This window comes from Haliotis rufescens, unplaced genomic scaffold (genome assembly GCF_023055435.1).
Source record: "Haliotis rufescens isolate VD_foot unplaced genomic scaffold, xgHalRufe1.0.p SCAF_82, whole genome shotgun sequence".
Classification (NCBI taxonomy): domain Eukaryota; kingdom Metazoa; phylum Mollusca; class Gastropoda; order Lepetellida; family Haliotidae; genus Haliotis; species Haliotis rufescens.
Window position 1 is genome coordinate 1,503,643 of NW_025964375.1, and position 18,490 is coordinate 1,522,132.

The following is an 18,490-nucleotide window of genomic DNA, read 5'->3' on the forward strand; positions in this document are numbered from 1 at the left end:
CAGGTAGGTTATAGACATATGTACACAGATGACCAATAGGTGTAACGAAGCTTTACAGGTTACATAAAAATAACAAATAAACTATTGCTTGATAATTTCCTGTTTTTCAAGCTAAATGAGTTCTGTATTCAATACAAACAAAGGTAAAGTATATAAATATACCATTTAAATAATGCGCCAACACGGGATTATGGAAATTAGAGTATGCAACAGTTAAACACACACAAGTTCTTAATGAAAATCAAATATTGAAAGATATGTACCAAGATCAAAACGAACAACCCCAATGTCAAAACAGATGTGGTGTTGCATCTCTTTAAGTTCAGACAGTTATACCAATACACTTTTAAAAGGTTATACTTGTATAACTGAATGAATTAAATGAATGAATTGCTGAAGAGCCTATCTTTATCTTTTCCTAAAACGGATGGTCTTAATTCTGCATGGTCTTAATTCTTATATTTTAGGAAAATATTCATAATATATTATAAGTTTGAAGAGCAATTTGTATTTTGTAATTTGTTTTTTTTGCAGCAAATCATTTCGCGCGTGTATGTGTGATGTGACTGTTTGAGAGCGTGTGTGTGTGCGTGTGTGTAGGTGGGTGTAGGTGAGTGTTTATGGTGGGCTTGTGTGTGCTGTGTGTGTGGTGTATGTGGGTGGGTGTGGGTGTGGGTGTGGGTGTGGGTGTGGGTGTGGGTGTGGGTGTGAGTGTTTGGGACGGGCATGTGTGTGTGGTGTATGTGGGCCTGTGTGTGTTGGTGGGTTTGGGTGAGTGTTTAGGGTGGGCGTGTGTATGATGTGTGTGTGCTGTATGTGGGTGTGAGTGTGGGTGAGTGTTTGGGGTGGGCGTGTGTGTGATGTGTGTGTGCTGTATGTGGGTGGGTGTGGGTGTGAGTGTTTGGGATGGGCGTGTGTGTGTGTGTGTGTGTGTGTGTGTGTGTGTGTGTGTGTGTGTGTGTGTGTGTGTGTGTGTGTGTGAGAGAGAGAGTGTTTGGGTGTATGAGTGTGGGTGTGTGGTTGGGCGTGTGTGTGATGTGTGTGTGTGTGGTGTATGTGTGTTGATAAGTGTGTGGTGGGCGATTCGGTATGTGGGCGATTCTATTGCACCTGTCATCTGCACCCACGTGTGTATTTGTGTATAGTGTGAGTGTTTGGGGGCGTGTGTGTGTCTGTGTGTATGTGGGTTTGACTGTGAGTGTTTGTGGTGGGCGTGTGGGTGGTGAGTGTGGGTGTGTGGGTGTGAGTGTTCGGGGTGGGCTTGTGTGTGATGTGTGTGTGGTGTATTTGGGTGGGTGTATGTGGGTGGGTGAGTGTGGGTGTGTGGGTGTGAGTGTTCGGGGTGGGCTTGTGTGTGATGTGTGTGTGGTGTATTTGGGTGGGTGTATGTGGGTGGGTGAGTGTGGGTGTGTAGGTGTGAGTGTTCGGGGTGGGCTTGTGTGTGATGTGTGTGTGGTGTATTTGGGTGGGTGTATGTGGGTGGGTGAGTGTGGGTGTGTAGGTGTGAGTGTTCGGGGTGGGCTTGTGTGTGATGTGTGTGTGTGTGGTGTATTTGGGTGGGTGTATGTGGGTGGGTGAGTGTGGGTGTGTGGGTGTGAGTGTTCGGGGTGGGCTTGTGTGTGATGTGTGTGTGGTGTATTTGGGTGGGTGTATGTGGGTGGGTGAGTGTGGGTGTGTAGGTGTGCGTGTTCGGGGTGGGCGTGTGTGTGATGTGCTTGTGTGGTGTATTTGGGTGGGTGTATGTGGGTGGGTGAGTGTGGGTGTGTAGGTGTGCGTGTTCGGGGTGGGCTTGTGTGTGATGTGTGTGTGGTGTATTTGGGTGGGTGTATTTGGGTGGGTGAGTGTGGGTGTGTAGGTGTGAGTGTTCGGGATGGGCGTGTGTGTGATGTGTGTGTGTGTGGTGTATTTGGGTGGGTGAGTGTCGGTGTGTAGGTGTGAGTGTTCGGGGTGGGCTTGTGTGTGATGTGTGTGTGGTGTATTTGGGTGGATGTATGTGGGTGGGTGAGTGTGGTTGTGTGGGTGTGAGTTTTCGGGGTGTGCGTTTGTGTGATGTGTGTGTGTGGTGTAATTGGGTGGGTGTATGTGGGTGTGTGAGTGTGGGTGTGTGGGTGTGAGTGTTCGGGGTGTGCGTGTGAGTGATGTGTGTGTGTGGTGTATTTGAGTGGGTGTATGTGGGTGTGTGAGTGTGTGGGTGTGAGTGTTCGGGGTGTGCGTGTGTGTGATGTGTGTGTGGTGTATTTGGGTGGGTGTATGTGGGTGGGTGAGTGTGGGTGTGTAGGTGTGAGTGTTCGGGATGGGAGTGTGTGTGATGTGTGTGTGGTGTATTTGGGTCGGTGTATGTGGGTGGGTGAGTGTGGGTGTGTAGGTGTGCGTGTTCGGGGTGGGCGTGTGTGTGATGTGCTTGTGTGGTGTATTTGGGTGGGTGTATATGGGTGGGTGAGTGTGGGTGTGTGGGTGTGAGTGTTCGGGATGGGCTTGTGTGTGATGTGTGTGTGGTGTATTTGGGTGGGTGTGGGTGTGAGTGTGGGTGTGGGTGTGAGTGTTCGGGATGGGAGTGTGTGTGATGTGTGTGTTGTGTATTTGGGTGGATGTATGTGGGTGGGTGAGTGTGGTTGTGTGGGTGTGAGTTTTCGGGGTGTGCGTGTGTGTGATGTGTGTGTGTGGTGTAAATGGGTGGGTGTGTGGGTGTGGGTGTGTGGGTGTGAGTGTTCGGGATGGGCGTGTGAGTGATGTGTGTGTGTGGTGTATTTGGGTGGGTGTTTGTGGGTGGGTGAGTGTGGGTGTGTGGGTGTGAGTGTTCGGGGTGTGCGTGTTTGTGATGTGTGTTGGGTGTATTTGGGTGGGTGTATGTGTGTGGGTGAGTGTGGGTGTGAGTGTTCGCGGTGTGCGTGTGTGTGATGTGTGTGTGTTGTGTATTTGGGTGGGTGTATGTGTGTGGGTGAGTGTAGGTGTGAGTGTTCGGGGTGTGCGTGTGTGTGATGTGTGTGTTTGGTGTATATGGGTGGGTGAGTGTGGGTGTGTGGGTGTGAGTGTTCGGGGTGTGTGTGATGTGTGTGTTTGGTGTATTTGGGTGGGTGTATGTGTGTGGGTGAGTGTGGGTGTGAGTGTTCGGGGTGTGCGTTTGTGTGATGTGTGTGTGTGGTGTATTTGGGTGGGTGTATTTGGGTGGGTGTATGTGTGTGGGTGAGTGTGGGTGTGAGTGTTCGCGGTGTGCGTGTGTGTGATGTGTGTGTGTTGTGTATTTGGGTGGGTGTATGTGGGTGGGTGAGTGTGTGTGTGTGTGTGTGTGTGGGTGTGAGTGTTCGGGGTGGGCGTGTGTGTGATGCGTGTGAGGTGTATTTGGGTGGGTGTATGTGACGGCATGACTCTTTGACTTTCAACCTCTGGATTAGCTGTTTAAGCCGAGAAAGAAAGGCGGAGAGACACCTTTCATAGCCCTCGCGATATGGCGGGAGAATTGGACACTTCGACGTAAAACAACATCCTTCCACCCACTTACAGGCTGCATAAAATTAACCTACCTTGCATGGCAAACATACGGTGGCACCAAAGTACTGTCCGCTTGCGTTATCGGCACACACAACACATTGCAGCGACGTCTTCAACGACGTCACGCCCATCTTCTCCCCCCTGCAACTGACGTTCCTACCCCCCTCCTTAGAAGGACCGTTAGTTTCAGCACTATTGTCACGAGAATGAACGGGTACATCTACCTCGATACTTTCAGGGCTACCAGAGTCTAGTAAATCTAAGTGTGAACTGTTCTGTCCTCCGCACCCTGCATGCGGCGTATTCAGCGGGGTTGAGGGAGCCTGTTCTCCTCCTAGGGAATCCTGTCTACTCTGACCGTGTCCTCGTCCTCGTTTAGACGGCATGTCTACATGCAAACATCTGTGTCTCTCTTGACGACAAATCTGAAAAAAGATTTACCATTATAAACGTCGCAATCTATTCGTCACGTCTATGGCCTAACGGAAACGTTAGATTAAAACGTTTTGAAAACCGTTGACATGAATGATTTAACTTCATACATTTATTCATTTTTTCCGTCAATAACATTTGTAGAACCAGAAAAACCTATGCTTGTCGTAACAGGCAACTAAATGGATCGGGTGGGCAGGCACGGTCACATGATGGCGGAGCCTGGTCTCATTCACAAACCGTCGTCATGTAGCAGGAAAAAGTGAGGTGAGGTGAGGTGAGGTGAGGTGAGGTGAGGTGAGGTGAGGCGAGGTGAGGTGAGGTGAGGTGAGGTGAGGTGAGGTGAGGTGAGGTGGGGTTTAACGTCGGCGGCAAGTTGGTTTTGCACTCATATAGCGACGTGCATGCACGTGTGTATGTGTGTGCGTGCGTGCGTGCGTGCGTGCGTGCGTGCGTGTGTCTGCTAGTCCGGAAGAAGATTTTATAGTGCTAGGCTGCTCGCCCACTGAGATACCATGCCGCTGTTTAACATGAATACCCCACTCAGACAGAGTATACTGAATCCGAGCCGACCAGTCCTTGTTTTATCTCTTTAACGCTAAGCACCAGACAGGGTAACAATAAGTGCCATCATTTTAGGTCTTTTGGTATGACGCGGCTGGGGATCGAACCCCCGACCTTACGCTCTCCGGGCAGACGCTCTGCCACTAGACCACGGAGGCGGCGTCAAGTAACAAACAAATAAACAAATAATGTAACTTCATCACTAATCAAATCTTTGAAAGGCGTTTAGAAGTATGTAGAACACGAAGACACGAACTTATGGATAACAATATATGTATTGCTTGTAGCGATGTTTCAAGGCTAACGCTTTCCCGTCATCACCTGATGAAAGGGCAAAAAGTAGCCCTGAATCGCCGTTATATTACATAAAAGTTACCCATAAAAGTGTCATGTCTTTATTATACACTTTTCTTTGATATGCGTCGAGACTCGTATATTACAAGCAGCAGTATTTATATTATATTATATTACATTACATTACATTACATTACATTACATTACATTACATTACATTACATTACATTACATTACATTACATTACATTACATTACATTACATTACATTACATTGCTAAATGCCGACGGTCTATAAATTATTCTGGACCAGACAAAGCAGTGATTGATTGTATTTTCAACGTTCCATTATATTATATTATATTATATTATATTATATTATATTATATTATATTATATTATATTATATTATATTATATTATATTATATTATATTATATTATATTATATTATATTATATTATATTATATTATATTATATTGCTAAATGCCGACGGTCTATAAATTATTCTGGACCAGACAAAGCAGTGATTGATTGTATTTTCAACGTTCCATTATATTATATTATATTATATTATATTATATTATATTATATTATATTATATTATATTATATTATATTATATTATATTATATTATATTATATTATATTATATTATATTATATTATATTATATTATATTATATTATATTATATTATATTATATTGCTAAATGCCGACGGTCTATAAATTATTCTGGACCAGACAAAGCAGTGATTGATTGTATTTTCAACGTCCCGCCCGTCAGGGTACGATGTCACACATTCAACCAAGTCATCGAACCTGGCCACCCGACTTATACGAGGGCTGATCAAAACGTTCTAAGCCGGACTCACTTTCAACTATTGGCCATAACAAAGTGAACAAGTCAATGTAGTACATTGTTTGAGTAGTTCATTACAAGTGTATTTGGTCTGTTGAGGCAGTTTGTATATTAGTGACAGCCAGTTGAACGTCCAAATGGACACAGAAATGGATAAGAACGATTACCGTGCAGTCATCAAGTTTTTTACTTCAGAGAAAAGTACTTTCATGAAAGTAATTCATGACCGCATGTCACAAGTGTATCGGGATCAGTGCCCTAGCTATTCCACTGTTAAAGTTTGGGCAGCTATCTTTAAGGATGTGAGAACAAGCCTTGATGATGACCCAAGGTCTGGACGTCCCTCAACTTCTATCCGTAAAGATTTAATCAATGGGATAGAAAAAACGTATACTATCAGATAGACGTATTACCATTGCTGAACTTGAGAGGACACAGGTCTAAGCCATGGATCTATTGAAACTATTATTCATGAACATTTACATATGAATACGATATCTGGTCGTTTGGTGCCAAAGTTTCTAAATTCTGATCTTAAGAAAAACGAGCTGACATTGCCAGGGAAAAATAGAGCTAACTGAGGAGGATTTCGTCAAATTCTGAAAGAGATTAGTAACAGGTGATGAAACATGGATCTACCACTATGACCCCGAGTCAAAACGTCAATCCATGAAATGGCATCATTCCACTTCTCCGGCATGAAAGACATTCAAGTTATGGCCAATGTATTCTGGGATCCAAAGGGTGCGATCCTTGTTGATTATTTAGAAAGTCAAACGACGATTACCGGTGCCTACTATGCTGATTTGCTTCATCTCCTGAGAGATTCTATCAAAGGAAAGCGGCGAGGAATGCTTATTGCTGGATTTCTACTAATTCATGACAATGCCTCTTCTCACACCTCTCGACTTGCAAAGACTGCTGTGCGACAATGTGGGTTCCAAGAGCTTCCTCATCTTCCATACTAGCCAGATCTGGCACCAAGTGATTTCCACCTGTTTCCTAAACTGAAAGAATACCTTCGTGGAAAGCGCTATGACGACAACGATGACCTCAAAGCTTCCGTGAATGGGGTTTTCGGGGTGGCTTCATAACAAATGTCCTGATTGGATTTGAAAAACACTTCACTATCAATATGAGAAGTTTATTGAAAAGAAGGGAGATAATGTTGAAAAATAACATTAGAAACACTTTCACAATTGTTGGTTTTGTTTGTGAGGCTTAAAACTTTTTGACCAGCCCTCGTATAGCCACTTTGTACGGCAATCATAGGTTGCTGAGGGCTTGTTCCGTCCAGGAATGGTCATTGGAGAAGACGCTTCAGTAGTTTACACACATGACCTTGATCTTTCTACTGACGCCACAAAAGCCTCACAGATGTCTTAAGGCGAAAAACCCGGTATCATCACTATCGTGATTCACAAATTCATAATTCATGCATATGATAAATTTGGGAGAGTACCATGAACTATGCTTTAAGCAGACGTGTCTTTTGATAACAGAAAAGGTTTTGTGGCTTGTATTTATGACTATGGAAAGAGTTGTGTGGCTTTTATTTATAACAGGCTCATGTATACATGCATATCTCATTGTTGAATAAAAGTAATCTGCATTGTCCGAGCTGGAGTCATTTGAAGATTCATTATCTAAGTGTATTAATTAAGGCTCGGCAGTTTAAAAAACTTTTCACGATTGCTGAGAATAGTTTAGTATAGGTTATACTATATGCCACCCATTATAATTGTTTTTAGCAAATGTAGAAAAAACGTTATTTCCCGAATGTAGAAAACTGTTATTCTACGAGGCATATTATGTTTGAAAACAATATAAATCAAACAAAGACAGACATAGAGTACACTGTATGGAACGAGGTTTCTGCACTGCCTAGGTCACAAACAATAACTGTTTTGTGGACGTGACACACAGTTTCTGATTCGTGACACGAAGTATAAAAACATTTACAATTATACAGACATGTGGTGGTTATCGGGAAAATACAACGTTTCAACTCTCCACATCGAACTGCAATCGACTACACCCGTGTCCTTGTATATACATTCTTTTAATTGATATTATACTTGTATTAACATAAAAACGAGATGCAGTGAAAAGGTGTCTGTAAAATTATCCCCAGCACAGAAATGGTGCTTGGGAGACCTGTATCAAACCTGCTGGGGCTACCAAATTTCAAGAGTTCAGTACCGCTTTAATGAACGAAAGACGTGGTATGTTAAACAAACAGCGAGCACTGAGGTTATAAAATTCGCAGACACTGAAGCAATACAAGCGGGAAGACAACATAGAAACAAATGCCGTATGGTCACACTCGCCGTCACGTGTACAAAAGGTGGCCAGTTGTCTGCAATCAATGCAGTTACTACCCACTTCAGGAGATATGATGCACACATCCCTGACATTGCTTCTATTGTTTGCTGTTAAACTTGAATAATTAAAGGCTGTCCACGGTAGTTCATTCACTGCGGATGTTCATACCTTGTGTCTGCCTTAGATATGCCTTAGGTACATTAATACCTCGAATCATACCATACAAGCATAGATATATGTTTGTCTACATTAATACCTCGAATCATGCCAAACAAGTTCTGCATATATACTGAACAACAAAAGTTCCTGTGACATTGAATAAGATTTAATGCAAAGTTATGTTTTTTACCAAATCTGAAACAATTTCGGTTTGCAACAGATAAAAGACTACTGTAAGTGTTCAAATGGTTAAATTTGCCACACTGACTTCAGAAAATGCGTGATTTCATAAAAAAAAACACATGAACATGCCAAAATGTCAATTTACAAATCAATATCGTGTGTGTCCACCTCTGGTTGCGATGCAAGCAACACATCTTCTTCTCATGGAATGGACTAGGCGTCGCACAAAGTCCTGTGGGATATCTGTCCATATCTGCTGGAGCATGTTTCGAAGTTCCTGGTGTGTCTGTGGAACACGTGGTTGACGTCGATCCATCTCATCTCACATGTGCTCAATTGGTGAGAGATCAGGGGAGCGAGCCGGTCAGGGGATGACGTTGCTTTGTTGAAGAGAATCCTGAACAAGTCGAGCAATATGAGTCCGGGCCTTGTCATGTTCAAAGGTAATGCCTGGGCCATGACGATGCAAAAACGGTAGAACAACAGGGCCGATGATCTCGTCGCGGTAGCGCTGTCCATTGAGATTTCCCTCTACCACTTTCAAACGGGTCCTCTGTCTTGCTGTAATCCCACCCCATACCATAACGCTGCCGCCTCCGAACCGATCTTCTTCCATGACACAATGATTGACGTAACGTTCACCTCGACGTCGGTACACTCGAATCCGCCCATCCTGTGGCTGAGGTGAAAACGAGACTCGTCAGTGAATAGAACTTGTCCCCACTGCATGGCCGTCCAGCGTAGACGCTGTCTGCACCATTGTAGACGTGCTTGACGGTGGTTTCCTGTCAAAATGGGACGTCTGGTGTGTCTTCTGGCGACAATCCCTGCACATCTGAGGCTACGACGTACGGTTTGTGAAGATATTCCTCTAAGGCCAGGGATGCTTCTTGCAGTCACTGTTGCTGGCTGGAATCGATTTCGTAGGTGTGTTGTTCGAATCCAATTGACTTGTCGATTATTGGTTACGCGTGGCCTGTCACTCCGAGGATGGTCTCTGACTGCATTCGTCTGTTGCCAACGTTGCCATAAACGCCAAATGGTGTTTTTGTGGACGTTAAATTGTCTTGCAACATCACGTTGACTCGATAATGCTTCAGGCATACCAATCGCTCGTGTGTGACAGGCGTGGAATAATTGCGAAATGTTGTTGTTTTTCTGAGTGGTTGTTGTCAGCACGATGCTAAACAATGCATATGGGATCCCGTTAACGCACATGTTTTTATACCCATTCTTGGGTAGTGAAATGCATGGGGCTTGCATAAAAGTCAACTTTTGCATGGAATGGATGCTTTTCTGTAGCAGTTGCGTTTTTGTGACTTGATTCCATACATGTACTACAATATTGAAAACCAAACTTTACTTGTTTGAAAAACACTAAAATATTGGTGTCACGGGAACTTTTGTTGTTTAGTATATTTGATAGGATATATACAGAGCTACAAATAAGCTGCGTATTTGCGTAAAATACCGCCTCCCAAAAAAACAACAAAAAACATAAATGAATAAATAAATAAATAAATAAATAAATAAATAAATAAATAAATAAATAAAATAAAAAAAGTAAAAATAAAAAATGTTCAAACCAAATTACTTTCACAATTACGAGCTAATGTGTGTATGTGTGTGTGTGTGTGTGTGTGTGTGTGTGTGTGTGTACATTTATACCATGGATCATGCCTACCAATCGATATATATATAAATATATATACAGATATACCCCGAGTAATACCAACTAGTCTGTGCATGAATGTAAATAGATGTACATAAGCATAGATACATGTATATGTACATTTATACCACGAGTCATGCCATACAAGCATAGATACATATGTATGCACAATTATATCACGAGTCAAGCCACACAAGCATAGATACATGAATATGTACATTTATACCACGGGTCATGCCATACAAGCACCGTGTGTGTGTGTGTGTACATTTATACCATGGATCATGCCTACCAATCGATATATATATAAATATATATACAGATATACCCCGAGTAATACCAACTAGTCTGTGCATGAATGTAAATAGATGTACATAAGCATAGATACATGTATATGTACATTTATACCACGAGTCATGCCATACAAGCATAGATACATATGTATGCACAATTATTTCACGAGTCAAGCCACACAAGCATAGATACATGTATATGTACATTTATACTACCAGTCATGTCATACAAGCACAGAGACATGTATATATACATTTATACTACGAGTCATGCCATACAAGCACAGAGACATGTATATATACATTTATACCACGAGTCATGCCATACAAGCACCGAGACATGTATATGTACATTTATACCACGAGTCATGCCATACAAGCACAGAGACATGTATATACACATTTATACCACGAGTCATGCCATACAAGCACAGAGACATGTATATGTACATCATACAAGCACAGAGACATGTATATATACATTTATACTACCAGTCATGCCATACAAGCACAGAGACATGTATATATACATTTATACTACCAGTCATGCCATACAAGCACAGAGACATGTATATGTACATTTATACTACCAGTCATGCCATACAAGCACAGAGACATGTATATATACATTTATACTACGAGTCATGCCATACAAGCACAGAGACATGTATATATACATTTATACTACCAGTCATGCCATACAAGCACAGAGACATGTACATGTACATTTATACTACCAGTCATGCCATACAAGCACAGAGACATGTATATATACATTTATACTACCAGTCATGCCATACAAGCACAGAGACATGTATATATACATTTATACTACCAGTCATGCCATACAAGCACAGATACATGTATATGTACATTTATACTACCAGTCATGCCATACAAGCACAGAGACATGTATATATACATTTATACTACCAGTCATGCCATAGAAGCACCGAGACATGTATATGTACATTTATACTACCAGTCATGCCATACAAGCACAGAGACATGTATATATACATTTATACTACCAGTCATGCCATACAAGCACAGAGACATGTATATGTACATTTATACCACAAGTCATGCCATACAAGCACAGAGACATGTATATATACATTTATACTACCAGTCATGCCATACAAGCACAGAGACATGTATATATACATTTATACTACCAGTCATGCCATACAAGCACAGATACATGTATATGTACATTTATACTACCAGTCATGCCATACAAGCACAGAGACATGTATATGTACATTTATACCACGAGTCATGCCATACAAGCACAGAGACATGTATATGTACATCATACAAGCACAGAGACATGTATATGTACATTTATACTACCAGTCATGCCATACAAGCACAGAGACATGTATATATACATTTATACTACGAGTCATGCCATACAAGCACAGAGACATGTATATGTACATTTATACTACCAGTCATGCCATACAAGCACAGAGACATGTATATGTACATTATACCACGAGTCATGTCATACAAGCACAGAGACATGTATATGTACATTTATACTACCAGTCATGCCATACAAGCACAGAGACATGTATATGTACATTTATACTACCAGTCATGCCATACAAGCACAGAGACATGTATATGTACATTTATACTACCAGTCATGCCATACAAGCACAGAGACATGTATATGTACATTTATACCACGAGTCATGCCATACAAGCACAGAGACATGTATATATACATTTATACTACCAGTCATGCCATACAAGCACAGAGACATGTATATGTACATTTAAACTACGAGTCATGCCATACAAGCACCGAGACATGTATATGTATATTTATACTACGAGTCAAGCCACACAAGCATGCATAGATACATGTATATGTACATTTATACCTCGAGTCAAGCCACACAAGCATGCACAGATACATGTATATGCACATTTATACCGCGAGTCATGCCATACAAGCATAGAGATACATGTATATGTACATTAATACCACGAGCAATGCCTACTGTCTATACAAGCATAGATATACATGTATATGTACATTAATACCACGAGCAATGCCTACTGTCCATACAAACATAGATACATGTATGTGTACATTAATACCTCGAGCAATGCCTACTGTGCATACAAGCAGAGATACATGTATGTGTACATCAATACCACGAGCATGCCTACTGTCCATACAAGCAGAGATACATGTATGTGTACATCAATACCACGAGCAATGCCTACTGTCTATACAAGCAGAGATACATGTGTGTGTACATCAATACCACGAGCAATGCCTACTGTCTATACAAGCAGAGATACATGTATGTGTACATTAATACCACGAGCAATGCCTACTGTCTATACAAGCAGAGATACATGTATGTGAACATCAATACCACGAGCAATGCCTACTGTCTATACAAGCAGAGATACATGTATGTGTACATCAATACCACGAGCAATGCCTACTGTCTATACAAGCAGAGATACATGTATGTGTACATCAATACCACGAGTAATGCCTATCGTCCATACAAGCATAGAGACGCATGTATGTGCACATAAATACCTGCAGTAATGATGTTGTCTATGCAAGCATAGAGATACATGTATGTGTACATTAATACCTCGAGTAATGCCTACTGTCAATACAAGCATAGAGATGCATGTATGTTTACATTAATACCACGAGCAATGCCTACTGTCCATGCAAGCAGAGATACATGTATGTGAACATCAATACCACGAGCAATGCCTACTGTCTATACAAGCAGAGATACATGTATGTTTACATTAATACCCCGAGTCATGCCTACCAATCTATGCAAGTATAATACATTTATGTACATTAATACTTCAAATAATGCCTACTGTCCATACAAGCATAGAGATACATTTATATGTACATTAATACCTCGAGTAATGCCTACTATCCATACACGCATAGATATACATGTATGTGTGCATTAACACCTCATCAAAGTGGTAAACATCTGAGACCGGCGTCCCGTTTGGCTTTCCTCCTATGTGAAGCTGTCACGCCTGGACAAAACTGCATTACTCTTGAAGCGGCGTTAACCCAACTCACACATCCATCCTCCCATGTATGCCCGTGAACAATACGTCCGTCCCTAACCTTCGCATAAGCAATGGTTTAAAAGTTTAAAGAACAATCATACCGTTGCAATTGGATAGAGTAAAAATACGAGCCACACGTCGGCAGTGACATGAGTTTTCATCGTACAGGCGACAGGCCTTCGCAATGGCGTTTAATGTTACGTCAGCATATTTTTTTCAAAAATGATTTCTTCATGGATATGAAACACGGTTAATTAATCTTGAGCTGATCGATACCCAAACACACCTGTGTAGATATGCAGCAGTGTATATGCATACAATTATTTGTGCTTGATTGACTAAATTTTGGCGACAATACTTTTGTCCATCGTTATAAGTCCATTGAACGAGATCATATGTATGTGATAGTGTTGATATAAGGTGTTTCTACATTTAACTATTAATGCAGCATTAGTATCATATCAAAAACACTCTTCCTGGATAGATAAATAACATAATTTTATTACACCCTTGAACTATTTGCAGGTATTTATTCTGAATACAATCAGACGATTGTTTACATGTAATAAACTGTAATTCTCCCCATCTTATACAGAGTATTCTCTGTAAATCAACAACGGAAAAAGCCAATTTGATTAAGGTCTCATGCTTCAAAAGTGGTTCACGTATTGATAAGAATATGAAATTCCTTACATAATATTTTCCTTTGCGCTCATCATTCCGATCAAGATGTAAATCTCTAAGATAATGTGTAGGTTTAAAGTTCGATGATTAAGTAGCGAAAGATATTCGCATGAATAGTGAAGAAATATTAGCGTCAACAATACTATCGCTGATGTAATTTAAGTTATAAAGGTACATGAAGGACTTTTAGAGTAAGTGTAGTATGTTACACTTCGGCGATCAATAAATACAAAAATTAATATTTTACATGAGTATTTTACATTAAGCTAATTGTTCCTAGTTCATCTCTTGTAATCCCCTCTTGTAAACATTGTCGAATTTAGCGTGACTGTGCAGTGTGGTATAGCCAGACTGCAGAAAACTTCCTTACACACCTTTAATTTACAAACTATTTCATATTACATGAAAACGTATATCTTTTCTTTGAAGAGACTGGTGTATCCGTATTTAACACGACTCAAGATGGGCCCCTTAATTTATTTAATTAAAGTTTTAAATTCGACCCAGCAGTGTTCAACTTGTGTTTTCTTTTATTATTATTGTTGCATCCAGATAACCTTGTCTTGATTAACAAGATATTTGTTGTGAACACACGATTGATGAATCTCTGAAGTGATGTCCACATCCAAATACTTAATCGATTTTCTAGTTGTCAGTAAATATAAATAAACAAATACCTTTGCTTATGAGTAAATTAACATATATAATTAGAACATAACGACTTTTCCATCATGGCCTTGACTACCATACTCACCATAGACATACCCTGTAAATGAAAGCGAAATAGTCCATAACCATAAGAAATACCTGCAGTGGACTTTGATATGGAAAGTTTTTCAATCCTGATTTATGAATATAACTCTCAAATGCAGTTCATTTTCAAGGAGCGGCTGTGTAAAGGAGGTGTGGGCGGTTCTTCCATGCTTGTTTGAACATGCATGGAACATGAATACCATGTATTAAAACCCTTTCCCAAGTTCATTCATTCAATTTCTTTCCAGAATACAAAGGTAAGCACAAGATTGAGGGGCGGTCGGGTAGCCTAGTGGTTAAAGCGTTCGTTCGTCACTCCGAAGACCCGGGTTCGATTCCTGACATGGGTACAATGTGTGAAGCCCATTTCTGGTGTCCCCCGCCGTGATATTGCTGGAATAGTGCTAAAAGCGGCGTAAAACTCACTAACTCACAAGATAGATGGTGTCTACATTGTCGATGTTTTCACCTCCAACCCAGTGCATTTTTTAGTGAGTGACTTGGGTTCTACGACGCTTTTGGGATCATATCCGCAATAGCCCGGCGGGGTCACCAGAAATGGGCTTCGCACATTGTACCCATTTAGTACTAAAAGACGTTAAAAGGTGGTACTTGTTGTTACCCTGTCTGGCGCTCGGCATTAAGGGGCTAAAACAAGGACTGGTCGGCTCGGAGTCAGTATACTGTGTCTGAGTGACGTATTCATGTTAAACTGCGGCATGGTACCTCAGTGAGCTAGCACTATAAAATCGGCATCAGTCCCGACTAGTACAAGCAGCCACACACACACATGCACGCCGCTAAATAAGTGCAATAATCTTGGACGCGACTTTAAAACCCATGTCACCTCACCTGATGTATCATAATGACCAAAGTGGCAAAGCAAACTACGGTTGATATTAACATAATATTACCAACCCTAAATCCATCTTAATATGTCAGTAAGATATGCAAGGTCATTATAATTGGTTTGCTTTTAAGAAACTATATCATTTGCTGGCAGTATGTATTTTCATAATTTTGTGAACTTACTGTTTGCTTCTTTGTTGCATAAGGCCACAATCGGAAATATTTCATCTGTGAGACGACAGTCTGTAAATTATCGAATCTACACAGCCCACCTACGCAATTGGGACACGATGACATGCATCAACCAAGTCAGCCAGCCTGTCCCCACAATCCCTTTAATCGCCTCTTATATGAACTAATTGATACAACTGAAGTTGACACAATGAATACAATCGATAAGTTTGGTTAAATTCAATTATTTCACAGCCCGTATTTGTTTTGAATAAATAACTAGACTTTGAGATGAAACAACTAATCTTATCACAACACTCTGTACAAGTGGGTTTGTGAAAGAGTGTCCGTGTTTGAACTTTTCTATTACTGTACTTTATTATCAACACAAAAAACCCATGAATTTTGATCGTTATTTATTGATTCCTGGCTTAAATCTGTAAGTAGAATTAAGTTAATTATCATTCGCTTATTGTACTTGAAAACTGATATTTGCATCCTATATTTGTGGTAAACTGAATATGACATTTTATACTTATGTACGTGCAATGTATATATTTCTTGAAACATATTTAGGAACAATAGTATAATATATACAAAAAAATCTAGTTATGTTTACTATGCTCCATCTAAAATACCCAATGTGTTTACATGTCTGCATATGCACACATTTAGCGTATTATAATGCTTTGTGAGACAAAAGCTAAACTATAAATTTGTAATTCCTCACAAATTTTATTAATATTTTTGCATAATAAATTATGTTCAAGTAATATAAGGGCTGTGCATGCTTTCCGTGAAGAAAAGGTGAAATATTTTGGTTTTATTAGACACAGCATGGACTAAAAATGATAATAGAAAAAAAAAATTAATGCGTCAAAACGGAATACCGATATATTTAAAGTAGATAGCTGTGTGAAAGCAATTATAACACAAATTAAATCACTTTATCTATGATCATATTTGCAGTACTTTTACGTTTTTATAATTGTCATTTAGGGCATTGCGTTACTGTTGCACGTGTAATTATTTCACGTGAAGCTTGTATTGTCCTTGTCTGTGTATTATTGATATGCAAACACACGCCGATTGCGACAGAAACCTACGTAGTGGTTATCATGAATATATTTTTTCATTGCCTGCTTGTGCCTATCGCAATACAATACTAATCAACAATAACACCAATTAGCATAAATAGATTCGTATCAGCCAATGTATGTATGTCATCACAATACCATGCTTCACAAAACTAAAGGGATTTTCACATTGATCTCGTATAAATAAAATTAATTATACCATTAATGGACACAAATGTCCTAGCAAAATAAACGACTGACATCAGTTACTTAAAACATGAAGTTCTGTGCACTGTACATAGACATTTGTAGATGAATATACTCAACGCCATATACGATTCGCTTGGTGACATTGTCTTTAAACTGTGTCGAGAAACCTAAGTGAAAATAAACACATATATATTATATCTAAATGTTATGGAGTGAAATCATTACTGGGACACGAGACCTTACCTTCCACCTGTCATGACTGTCGCCCAGGTAAGCGCGATGGCAAGTGTGAACAGCAAAACGCAAACTACAGTGTGTCAGTCAGGCCTTATCACATTGTCGTCACATCTGTGTCATGTAAAGACCTTGACCTTTGGACTCATTTGCTTCGAAACGAGGGCATGTCAGACCCGCCTCCTACCGACACACACCTTTCGCAAGCACCTTTCGTTGGGGAAAGAGATCGACCAACTTGCACACTGTACATTTAACGGACTGATTTTTTCGATATACACCAGATTTGATATACAAAATATACGATAAATTTACTTGTCAGTGTGGTGACAACGACTCTCACAGATTGTATTAGTGTTTTCTCGGGATTGCTATGAAAAATATCACATCGATGTTACTGGGTATGCTTACATGTTAATTCCATGTACACGATTCTGTATCAATAGCCATTGAATGTTGTGATAAAATCGGATGAACGAGCGGTGTGTAAACTCGTTATAACGCGTGATCGGGAGACGTGATGAAAAATAGGAGGAAGAACGTGGTTGGGTTTCGAGTTTTTTTCATGAGCTCATGTTTTGATTAATTGACTTGCAGGGTCAGCATTGATTTGAATGAATGTGGTATTAGATATAATAGCACTATACGATACATTTGACATTTTGCGTGACTAAATAGTGTCAACTGTGTGGGAATGGGATGAACACTGGAGTTTATAGTACGTGTCTGTATTTGAATGCTGATCGATGTGAATGGGTTTGGGTGATAGGTATTAGTGTGTGGTGTGGGAGGTGAAGTGAGATGGGCCTTAACATTGGGTTCATGATTATTGCACATAAATAGCGGTCCGCATGCATGCGCGTGCAGCTGCCGGACTAATGACGGCCCACAGCCCACTGAGAGACCATGTCACAGTTTAGCATGGATACCAGACTCACACACATATAAATACTGACACCGAACTATAGTTAGTCCCCATAATGCCGACCGTCAGGCTGGGTAACAACATTGTCGGATCCAGAGCGGGGCGGAGTGTGTTGGGTGGGGGTAGGGGTTTGGTATGTTTGTGTGCAGGACAACTTGTACGTGTAAACTGGCTATTATGTGCAACCCCCTTTTCAAAAGCCTGGATCCGCCTCTGAACAGCAATTACCTACAATATT

General features: G+C 40.6%; 1 protein-coding gene across 2 annotated transcripts in view; it reads right to left on the reverse strand.

Annotated features, from left to right (window-relative positions):
* Nucleotides 1-17,435, reverse strand: part of LOC124144456 — a 39,274-nt gene extending 21,839 nt beyond the window's left edge. Inside the window, exons 1-3 of one of the 2 annotated variants that reach the window (XM_046513867.2) lie at nt 17,337-17,429; nt 14,789-14,800; nt 3,522-3,914 (exon numbers count right to left, since the gene is read on the reverse strand). In XM_046513867.2, the coding sequence (XP_046369823.2) occupies nt 3,522-3,914; nt 14,789-14,797 (402 nt within the window). In that variant the 5' untranslated portion in view covers nt 14,798-14,800; nt 17,337-17,429. Of the gene's footprint in view, nt 1-3,521; nt 3,915-14,788; nt 14,801-17,336 lie in introns of both variants that reach the window. The other variant, XM_048390106.1, reaches the window with a different exon arrangement.
* Between the last annotated feature and the right edge of the window lie 1,055 nt (nt 17,436-18,490).